Source organism: Lates calcarifer, unplaced genomic scaffold (genome assembly GCF_001640805.2).
Source record: "Lates calcarifer isolate ASB-BC8 unplaced genomic scaffold, TLL_Latcal_v3 _unitig_468_quiver_2955, whole genome shotgun sequence".
In the NCBI taxonomy this organism is placed as follows: Eukaryota; Metazoa; Chordata; class Actinopteri; family Centropomidae; genus Lates; species Lates calcarifer.
In genome coordinates, this window is record NW_026117049.1 from 11,207 (window position 1) to 22,673 (window position 11,467).

General features: G+C 39.8%; 2 protein-coding genes across 2 annotated transcripts; one reads left to right on the top strand and one right to left on the bottom strand.

Annotated features, from left to right (window-relative positions):
- Window positions 1-368: 368 nt before the first annotated feature.
- On the top strand, window positions 369-2,169 carry LOC108902049 (BET1 homolog). The gene is made up of 4 exons (XM_018703750.2): window positions 369-546; window positions 765-871; window positions 959-1,015; window positions 1,389-2,169. Exons 1-4 carry the CDS (start codon window positions 528-530, stop codon window positions 1,542-1,544), a joined length of 339 nt encoding a protein of 112 aa, XP_018559266.1. The 5' UTR covers window positions 369-527; the 3' UTR covers window positions 1,545-2,169.
- A 98-nt stretch (window positions 2,170-2,267) lies between these two features.
- On the bottom strand, window positions 2,268-8,896 carry LOC108902048 (probable acyl-CoA dehydrogenase 6). The gene is made up of 8 exons (XM_018703749.1): window positions 8,869-8,896; window positions 8,061-8,191; window positions 6,354-6,459; window positions 5,746-5,913; window positions 5,376-5,549; window positions 4,801-4,962; window positions 3,381-3,531; window positions 2,268-2,618 (listed from the first exon to the last, which is right to left on the bottom strand). Exons 1-8 carry the CDS (start codon window positions 8,894-8,896, stop codon window positions 2,528-2,530), a joined length of 1,011 nt encoding a protein of 336 aa, XP_018559265.1. The 3' UTR covers window positions 2,268-2,527.
- Window positions 8,897-11,467: the final 2,571 nt, after the last annotated feature.

The following is an 11,467-nucleotide window of genomic DNA, read 5'->3' on the forward strand; positions in this document are numbered from 1 at the left end:
TGGATGCTGATGGGTTTGCTGATGAGTTTACTTTGTCTTTATTGGTGGATTTGTCACCTCACAGTGTTATTTTCTACTGTGATTTCAAGGCGAGTCACGTGATATTTTAAAAATAATTCCCCTATAAGCGCGCACACGTACACAACTATAAACCACAGATGCAAATTTGGCACTCACACTGACACACACTTTAATTGAATTCTTTTTTCTGCTAATCACTAATTACTCCAATCATTTTAAAACAAATTTCTACGCTGGCAATTTAATGTAGAGATGAAACACATCGTCCAAATCCTGGTTTATTATTATTTTTGTATCAATTCATCTCTTTTTTGCAATCGCGATTCTGTCAGGGAAAGATTGTCCTCTGCGGCCACCGTATGATATCGTGGCGTTTTTCTGATGTGTACAGCCTTGCCCCAGTTAGCCGGATATCTGATAACCGTTATTGCTGGCTTATTTAACCTGAATTTATTGGCCGTCACACCACATTTACCACCGGAGAGTGTTTCCTTTAGCGGGTTAAGATGAGGCGCGCCGGTTTGGGTGAGAAACAAACGTTAATATTAGTTTTAAAGCTCATATTTAGCTTGGTTGCTAGTTAGCTAACATTAGCTAATACTGAAACCAAATGTGAATGAATGTCTGTTGTATACTGCGAGCCACAAGTTCATATGTCTGCTTTAAACGCAATGTCACAGGATTGAAATGCTAACAAAGCTGCCAAGTAACGATGTTTTAATCGTTGTTGTGGTTTCATAAAGGTGAAGGAGGCTCTGGGAGTTACACTGCCAGTGGGTACAGTGTATATGAGGAGGAAAATGAACATCTACAGGAGGGACTGAGAGCCAAAGTCAACGCTTTGAAAAGTGTAAGAAACTACTAATAAAATGTACACGATAGTTAACGGTTTCCAATCCCATACTATTGTTAATTTATCGATGCTTGATTTTTACAGCTGTCTATTGACATCGGAACGGAAGTCAAATACCAGAATAAAATGCTGGAGGATATGGTGAGTTTCACTTCAATACTGTAACAATACATACGAAAGAAACATTGGCATTCATTGTTAAAATAAAAGTAAAAGCAGTCATACCATAATGTAAAAATACAGAACTCCAAGTAAATGACCTGCATTGAAAAGTATATTTTTATGTAAAGTATAAATTTTTCTTCTGAAATGTAGTATATAAGTATGAATTAACAGGAAATGCAAGTACAAGTGCCTCACAATTGTACTTTATACATAGTACTGACCAAAACGTATTCAGCTACATTCCACAGTCAAAAGTCAAATGTGATTACGTATCCTAGAATTGTAGTAATGTGTTTTTCTTGCTGGCCAGCCTGGACTTTAGACTTGATATCCCTCTTTCCCACACTAGGACACAGACTTTGACTCAACAGGCGGCCTGCTTGGCGCCACCATAGGCAGAGTGAAGCAGCTGTCCAGAGGCAGTCAGACCAAGCTGCTGTGCTACATGCTGCTCTTCTGCTTTTTCGTCTTCTTTGTCCTGTACTGGTTCATCAAACTAAGGTGATAGGAGGATCCTCCTGGACTTGGCCCTTTCAACTTCACCCCCTGCCCCCCAAGTCTGTGCCACCCTGATGCATCTCACTACTAGACCAACATGATAATAATGGCGGTGATGAAGAAAGAAAGGTTTTGTGTCTCAGCTTTACAGGTGCCCTGGTGTCTGTGAGCACTTCATTAATGACCCCAAAATTTAGTCATGAAAGGACTCTGATGCTATCTGATGGAGAAAAGTGCAAAAGGTCTGAGGTGATTATGATCACGTGAAGTAGGTATCATGTTTACCTTAAGTAGACAATTCCAGTATTTGTATGTAGTTTATATCATTCTAATATTACTACTACCAGTCCAATACTACTGTTTCAATAACCTTAATGCAGTAGTGGGCACATTAAATGATAAACGGCAACAAATCTGTGGATTATTTTGTCAAACAACCCAAGCTGTGTCAAAAGTGATTAAGTTATAGAAGTTATCTGAAATAAATGATCGAGAGTATCTGCTTTCATGAATGAATGGAAATATTACATCTGTCATCCATAGAAACAGTTCATAGCAGTGCACTTCATTACTGCTCAAATTTTGTTGTGAAAATATTTTTTAATGTAAATAAAGACATTTTATGCTCTGAATTGACCAGTATAAGTGTGTGCTACTTGAACACACATACAGAATGTACTGAAAACATTAAAACTGAACTGGGTTTTAAAAATTTGTAAGTGATGCAAAGTCTTTGCTGGATATTTATTTTACGCAACAGTCATTTTCATACACATGATTTAGCTTAGTCTACTTAGTAAAATAGCTTTAGTCTTCAAAGGATAATTGATACTTAATAAATTACATAACAAGCTTCATTATTCTTTGTGAGTGACCACATACAGCACTGTTAAAACAAAGGCAAAATGCATATGTCAGAGTTGAAACATTAGAACTGCACTTAGGTGTAATCAGTTTTTTAACAACATAAATGGTCAGCTGTTGATGACATCACTTCTTGGGTAGTGTGTCCATGTACTTGCAGATGATTCCCAGCATGACCTCATCAGCTCCTGCACCGATCGACATTAACCGTGAATCCCTGTGGAACGGACAAAGTTAATACAAAGTGAGGTACCTGCTACAATCATCTCACTGTACCTGCCATGCCACGCATGGTTTACTTAGGAAACTCCAGCAATGATTTTATTTTCCCTGACTGAAAGCAAATTTTTGCTTCCTGAAACCCTTTATTTGCCCCATCACTAGATGTCAGCGTAGTGTAAAATAAGGGCTTAGGGAATCTGAACCAAACACTTAATTACTTGATTACACACTAAATAAACAAGGCAGGAGGCTTCCTGCAAGACAGCACAACAGGAGGCTGAGCCCCGCTGTGGGTCTTCAAGAAATATAATTATTTGATCACATGCTGTGTTTCTGTAAAAACCATCAATACGTCTGATCCCAACCTTGTGGTTAGAGAATTATTTGACTTCCTTGTAAAATACATTGACCATGATCTTTATCAAGCTCTGGCCAACTGGTGAGGTTACTGTTACCATAGAAACATCACACCCTCATCAAAGTGCACGTAGTTGGCAGCCAAATATAACAGTTGGAAAACAACCTGCATTAGTGACTGCTGCTGCTTTGTTGTGGTAATGCAGTCAGATATTATCTATTCTTTGGGATGACATAAATAAAGTGAGCAAGAGAAAGTAGCAGTGCTATATGCTACAAACCACTGCTATATGGTTCTTACAATGACAAGGGAAACCGGAAAAGTACCTTTAAAACCACATCACTCAATAAAAGACATGCTACGTTTCATTTTTATGGCTATTTTTCTGACCAGTCTCACCTGTAAAATCTGCTAACCAGCACATCATTGGTGAAACCCATCCCTCCCCAGTACTGAAGACAGCTGTCACTCAGCTCTCTGGCCAGACGGCCGCCCTTCAATTTGGCCATGGATGCCAGCTTGGTGACATCATTGCCTTTAATGTACAATGCTGCAAAGGGGAAAGGGAAGGAAAGCAGTGAGAAAAAAAATCACACAAAGAATTTAAAGGAAGAATGTAGGGAGGAAAACAAGCACAATACACAAATGTGGTTCAGTTTCAGAGTCACCTGTTGCTGGCTCCGATTCAGTGTTTTTCCCATTCAGACCTTTTCCCAGTGCAACTGATCAATGCCTCCATTGTATCTACCCTCAAGAGGAACATGTGCAAGCTGCATGATTTTCCCTGTTTTCAGTGTGTGAGGGACTTTGTTTGCGTGTGTGTGTGTGTATTTGTGTGCTTATCTACCTGTGCCAAACAGACGCAAAAGCTTTGATCTCCTTTTCTGGGGAAGCAAATCAGACTTGAACTGTTACCAGTGAGATGAATTCATTTTAAGCTGCTAGCCACTTAGAGTGAGAAAATCGCAAGACTTTGGACGTGCGCCCGAAAGATGCACCCTCATATTCATATCATAAACACTGCAGTGGGAAAGCACTTGGGTTGTGTTTTCGAAAGAGCTGAGTATGTGCCAGTTTTTCAGGTGGCCAAACCTGTAGGGTATTGAAGTGAAGCCAGTACACACAAAAACAACGGTAGTCTGTTAATTGTAGGGTTTGATCCCTGGCTCCTTCTGTTCACATGACCAATTGTCTTTTAGCAGACACTAACCTCACCTAACTGAAAACCCCAATTAATACAAATAATAATTACATAATTATAATTACAATGAAAGACAGAGAAGGCAATGTTGGCATGGCTCCTCTGAAATATAGCATAAAAATCACATACCCTCTAAGGATGGAATATAATTTAAGCCAAATCACAGAGTGAAAATCAAGGCACTGATTTCAGATCTGTGAAATTCTTCCTTGTGTTAACCTGGGCAACCTAGCAGCTAACAATTATTTAGCTTTTTATTGCCAGGCAACTACAATGTTGTTCACTGTTAACTTATCACTAAGGTACCAGCCTGCTCTGTTTTCAGTGCCTTTTAAATCATCCTGTTGCATTATACTTGGATCATTAGCTGCTCAAGGCCAGTTTGGCATTCACATCATTCTTGTACAGTTTGGTCAACTGTTACTGAGGCCTCAGTCTTATCTATGTTATTAAATGCCATGACGACAGCAGCAATGCAATCACTGGGTGTGATTTTCCTAAAATACTGCACATGGAAATCCAACTATGGGAACAGAGCTATTCAAATGCAGCAAACACTACTTAGCTAACATTCATCTTTCTTTTTTGTTATGCCATCTCTCTGTCAGTTGACCCCACCCGTAGCTCGGTGGAGGAGGGAGCGGAGCAGCTCGACCTCCGTCTGCAGCTCAGCCAGCCTGAAGTGGACCGCCTGGTGGTAGAGGACAGGCTGCTTGAAGATCTTCCTCTGTCTTGTGTACTGGATGGTTTCCTGAATGATGATGTCCATTGTTGTCAAGACTAGTGGTATTGAGATAAGAGAGACAGAGAGGTCATGTACACCACTCATGTGCTGTAGTACCACTGAATCTACCAGTGCTACAAGTTTTCTGGTTTCCCATTTATCATTTTGCTTTTGATGCCAGTAATAGCTGCACACAGTTTAATAGGCCAGGCAGACAAACATATTAGTTAGTGAAATCATGTAGAATTTCACTTCTGCCACATTTCTCAGTTTCTCACTAAGTCAGCCAAAGCAAATATTGACTCATGATTCTAACTAAAAGTAAACGTAAACAATTAATTTAAAGGAGATTAAACTATGTGACCTGAACTCCCTCTTATTTGGAAACTAAAATCTGTAGGGGGGATGAGATTAGGGGCTGGGTGATGACTGGGTGAGCCTGCAGGAGAGGGAGAGATGAAGATCTCACTATTGGCCACTGCCCAGAGCCTCTCTTCCTGGAACTGAAGCATCTGGTAGGTGAAGCCCATGCCTTCCTGGCCGATGACGTTCTTGCATGGCACGTGGACATCATCAAAAAACACTTCAGCTGTGTCTGATGACCACATACCCAGTTTATCAATCTTGCGTGCAATGTGCACTCCTACGGTGGAAGGACAGGAAACAAAATAAACGTCATCATGCACACTAATTCCAAGTAACAAATGCTATTTAAAGAACGGATACAGAAATTCTGCTAGGGTACAGCGGTGTGGTTAATCATTTTAATGTAGTTGTCCTCGAAAAGGCCTTGTTCCTTTGTAGGAAAATCAACTCACAAATAACTAACTGACGCCTACCTGGCAGGTTCATGGGCAAACAGATGAGAGATTTGTTCCTGTGTGGGGGTCCGTCACTGGTGTTGGCCAAGAGACACATCCAGTCAGCCTGTGTACCATTTGTGGTCCACATCTTTCCCCCATTGATCACATACTCATCCCCTTTCCTCACTGCCTTGGTCGTAATACCTGAACAGTAAGTGTGTAAATGGGTGGAGAAAGAGAGGTGAGTGGATGATGAGTGTGAGGACAGAAGGTTAAATGAAAAGTTTCAATGGATGAATAAGTAAAGAAATATAATACTGGCCCATAAATCAAAAGACTTCACCAAACCTAAGTCTAATGTATCACTATAGGTGACAATAATTATACATACTAATCCAGAAACACAAAGCAAAAAAACTGGTGAAATCTGATGACAGTGAAACAGTGAACTTAGGCCTATACAGTATGATGCTTTCAGCTTCTCTCCAGAGAGCATATCATTGCCAAATTGATTGTATAACTGTTTTATTTCTGGGTCCTCAATCATTTTTGCAGCATAAGTGAATTCAAAAGGATCCTTCAGGGGCTTAAAAAGGAAATTATATGATAATAAATGACTGAAAGATGATGAAGGCGAGACGTACTTGAGACATCGGAGCCAGCTCCAACTTCACTAACTCCGAGGCAAGCCACTTTGTCCCCCATGATGGAGGGAAGGAGGAACTCTTTCTTTAGCTCAGCTGAACCAAAACCTGCAGACACAGGTATGTGAAGAAATGAAAAAATACTGAGGAGAACCCAGAAGCATCACTCATTGAGTTCCTGTTAACTAAAATCAAAAATGTCTTGAATGCTTTATATAATGCAGACATGATTGTCCGGATAATGTCTGATAAAAAGTTGTGTGAAACTGTGGCAACAGCATACTGTGGTAGGATCTGTGCTTTAAAACAATACTGTCATGTCTCAGGCAATTACAGTTCCAGTGGGACCAGGGATCCTAAAGCTCCATGGTATTGCTTTTTTGGCTGCTATCTTAGTACTTAAACCTTGTTGCAGGCGAGTGTAGATCCCCTAATTAAGCTCCAGAGACTCCAACTGCCTATTTCACTGATTCTGTCTTGTGTCACCAGCAGCTGTTTCATAGCAGACGATATCACACAACAAGCCAAGGCCCTACATGGGTCAGACAACCAATTATCAAATATATTAATACACACACCCTCCAGGGAGTGTAACTTTGATAAGGATCTGTACAACATGCTGTTGTTTGCAGAATAACAATGATGAAACACTGGCATACACAACGTGATGCAGTTACAGGAAAACTGAACGATAAATATTTTACATGCAGTTTTATTCTACACACCTAGGTTCAATGCAAGCACTTAATCATAAAGCCAAGCTTTTGGTCTTTAGCCACATCTGTCTTTGACAGCTTTGTCCTATGATTAATGCATGTATTGGAACCTAAGGGTGCAGAACCTGACTTTCTTAAGATAGGAACATTAATATTCTGTTGTAAATGTATGCGACCATTGTGTTGGCAGAGTTGCACCACAGCTGAGCAGATGGTGCTACAGAGTAGTAATCAGTTCACTGATTCACTGTAAAATCCTCTGTCTCTGTCATTTTCATTTTCTCAGTTTTTTAGGTACTTTTTAATTATTATGTTATACTTCCAAAAATGTGTTTATTATGTAGGGGAGGCCAGTATAATCAATATGGTTATGGATATGATTTAAGTGTGCAATTGTCACATTACATCAGATGAAATGCAAGCATCAGCACAACTAAGTGCCAGAGCAGCTTACACATTGTCAATGAAAGACCAGTAAAAATCACACTAAAATAAATACAAGCAAAGATAAAAATGGTTGGCCTAAAAAAGAGGCAGACAATCCAAGAGTGTGCAGACCAACTGATGAAGAAAATGTTTCAAATAAAGGTCCTTCTGTAATTTGGACACAGTTTGTCTTGTTTGACTTGTGCATCAAACACAACACAATTATCTTCAGGATAAAGAGGTCAGCAGGCGTTGCCAGGGCAGCAGTACAAGCAACCTTTTATCATCTCAAAATGAAACACATCTTCATAAGAACATGTTTTAAAATGTCCTCCAGCTCTGACACAAGTGGCTTTAGTGGTGGTGTAAAAAAAGAAGAAACCCAAAACAGACATTGTTGCCTGGACCGGCAGCAGTGGAGGAAGATTACTTACACAGGCAAAATGTGCATTCATTTACATATGGTCATGGCGACACCCCAAACTGTCTGGAGTTTTCTTTAAGGGAAGAATGAAAACACAGAATTCAAGTCATGTAATGCTACTGTAGGGTTTCTGGGATTGTACTTGGCCAGTGCAGGAGTTGTCATGTCAGTCTGGACACCGATGGCCATGGGGATGCCTCCACAACGGATGTGGCCTAGCTCCTCTGCCACTGCCACACTGTAGCTGTAGTCCAGTCCCAAGCCTCCATAATCTGCACGAAACAAAACACATCATGTGATTCTTACATCGAAATAGTTTTTTATTCCATATTTATGAACATTTGATAATAGGTGTGGAGCTTTACAACTCAGCCGAAAGAAAAGAAACAACAGCTTACCAAGGCAAGGTACTTTGCATAAATATACCCATCACTACATTAGTCACCTTACACTAGCCTTTAACCCACCTCCCCTGTCTCACTTCCATCTTATTTCTTATCTCTATAAAATCACTGCCTACCATGTTTCTGCACACACACACACACACACACACACACAATTCACACTGGTAAACATACAAAATATTCTGAACCAATCTGTTGGCACTGGAGCATGCACTCAAATTAATTACAGGATGTTATCATTAATTGCTCTATCTGTAATTATGTGTAAAAAGCCCTGCTCAGAGATCAGCAGCACGGTGCAGATGAGGGTCACTGTCATCTCAGTGTCATCTCATCTGTTCTACTTTGTGTATCAAACCTGATTTTGATCTCTTCAACAGCCCCATTTACTGAATAAGTAAAAAAATGGATGTCTATTTCCTCCATTCTGGCAGTGGAGACATTTGAAAGAACCTTAGGTCCTTAATGGAGTTGAACAGTGCATTATAAACCATGTTTTTACACCAATTTCTGTCATTTATCCTCATAAAGAGCCATCTCTTTACCTTCCTTTCTTTTGCCTTTCATCATCATTTGCGGCATCCATTGTGAAATAACTAACCCGGATTTTATACTTGTATTATTTTTCTAACTGCTACTCATGGCATTAACTAACCAATGTACCCACTTTTATACAGAATTTTTTCATAGCCGTTGGTCATAAACATTCACACATCTAAACGCCCCTGTCAAAATAAAACTATGAAAATGAATGATCTCTCTGCAGTATAAAAAGTGGACATCACCATCTTATTCTGGTCCACAAAATGTAACCTGACAGTTATTCATTTAGGACAAATCTTTTGACTTTAACATCCACTCAGCAAAAGTAACAAGACTGAACATTTGTGAAATTCGGTTTCAGTTTTCCCATGACTAAATACAGTGTGCCAGCCGCTGGATGATGGATACAAGCACTGACTGACAATGAATAATTATCAGCGAATTTATAACATGGAGGACTGCAACTCCAGCAAAGTGGTTTAATATCACCTGTCAGACTAGTTATCGAATAATGGAAAGCACAGTCTGGCAGACTGTCAGAGAGAGAGAGATGCTGAATAAAAGAAGGCGCACTAAATAAATGGGGACAGAGACAGAGGGAGATATAGTGGGACAAGCAAACAAGGGAGTGGGGGAGATAAAAAAAATAAGAGGAAACAGGTGCAGCTGTACAGTGATAAGTCTCAGAGCATCGGAAACCCTGCGGTAGATAATGTGGACCAAGGGAAGCACTGAGGTTTATCCCACTTTAAACAAAACAGCAGGCTGTCTGGCTGAACAAGCAAGCACAAGAAAAACTAATAAAATTCTGTCACAAATGTCAATCCTACACACATGTGTTTCTTCTGAACAGCAGATGCTCCTCAGCATATGTTCTCATTGAGTGGAGCTCCATATGAAGAAAATAAGGGTAAAGAGTCAGAGAGGAAAGAGAGTGACTGTAGTGTTCTATTATACTCTATTCGGGGGGCACTGAATCACTGAAGCTATTACAGTATGCATACATGTAATGACTTTAGTATTCACCTCACAAATGTATCACCATTACAGTGTGATGTCATATCAAATCTGAAAAGTCACTGTTTTAGTAATACATTTCAACAGAAAAAGTAGATGTTGGAACATGTTCGTGATGGTATTACTGAAACAGTAAGAGGATATTCACTTTAAAAGAAAACCATGCAGGTTGGCAGGTTTTATGTATCTGGCAGGGCACAAGGCCATTGCTATGGTGTGAACTGCAGATGCCTCTCTGTCAGAGCACAGGAAAACAGGCAGGGAGCCAAGGGTCATCCCTGTCTTCCCCCTCAGCATGGCTGCCTTAGGAAAACTTCCTGTTCTCATGTTTTGAAAGGTAACAATGCCTTCCCTTGTACATGGAAAAGAGTGGAAAGTAAGAGTTGAGTGTTGACAGTAACTGTGCTGCATGGCTCAAAAAGTTGTAAACAGAAAATCTATTGCTAGTTTCAAATATATGCTAATTTACAGCACTGCCTTTAATCTATTTTGTCCACTGGCAGTACTCTGTGTTTTCCCAGATTTTATGTCATCACTGCCCACAGGGGGCTGTAAGTAATTATGGCGTTATGGCGTGATTAAGTCTGGATTTTAAATGTTACCTGACTTCCATGGTCACAGAAAAAAGAAAATGGCATCCCTAAAACACCCTCTTTACAAGTCATTTGGTTTTATATTGAACATCTGAGCTATATTCTTTCACAGAAAAATAAAACACTTTCATAACATAATTAAAAAAATAGACTGATTTTGTGAGTGAAATTTCCCTTCTTCCATGTATAGTTTACATTTGTGTAGAACTGAGTGTCTATCTTGTGGATAATTCCTAAGGTAAGTGGATTTGTATAATGATTTAATTACAAGAAATTTCACCTTATTTGCAGATGCTTTTATTACATAAATATGTTTCTCAAGGGCTCAGTAATTTGCTGAAGTGCCTTTTTGGGGGATTTTTTTTCCTACTGTATTTGACTTGAGTTCTTTTCTGATCAAGGGCATCCACTTTTCTCCCACCTGATCAATCATTGCTCCACTGAACAGGATCCTAAATCCCTAGTCCCTATTCATCCAAGCCTCTAAATCAATTAACCCAGCACCAAATTCTCTGAGAGAATATCTCATTAGTCAGCACTGCAGCAAAGGCACAGGTGTAGCTGTAGTGACTACACACTTATCTGAAAACTCTGCAATATGGTGACTTCACAACCGTCTTTTATCTGAATACAATGTTTGTGGCTCTTATCCTGACTGACTGCAAGTTTCAAATACTAGAAATAGTAAATAGATAGTAGTTGACCTAAACTACATACTGAAACATGTCATGGCAACACCGTCACAGTTGTCTTTAATCTACCGACCACACATGTCCCTCTATTGACATTTTCTAGAGCTTGTTTTATATATGGTATCTCTTAAGCGTGTTTCTTGTGCCATAGGTGATAGCAGGTAATCTACCACCTGATAATACATTGTGTCTCTACACAGTCTTCCACTGGGCTGCTCCCTCCTCTAATCCTGTCAACTAATGCTTAAGGCTTGTGCACTCAGCACATTTTAATTCCCTTGCCCTCCCTCTTCTTTGAC

Coding starts and splice junctions, on each gene's coding strand:
- LOC108902048 (XM_018703749.1), bottom strand. CDS start 8,896: ATGATGATGAAAGGCAAAAGAAAGGAAG. Junction 6,460..8,060: donor CAACTCCTGCACTGGCCAAG/TACAATCCCAGA, acceptor GTGTCTGCAGGT/TTTGGTTCAGCTGAGCTAAA. Junction 5,550..5,745: donor TTTGCCCATGAACCTGCCAG/GTAGGCGTCAGT, acceptor CTTCCACCGTAG/GAGTGCACATTGCACGCAAG.
- LOC108902049 (XM_018703750.2), top strand. Junction 872..958: donor AAGTCAACGCTTTGAAAAGT/GTAAGAAACTAC, acceptor TGATTTTTACAG/CTGTCTATTGACATCGGAAC. Junction 1,016..1,388: donor ATAAAATGCTGGAGGATATG/GTGAGTTTCACT, acceptor TTCCCACACTAG/GACACAGACTTTGACTCAAC.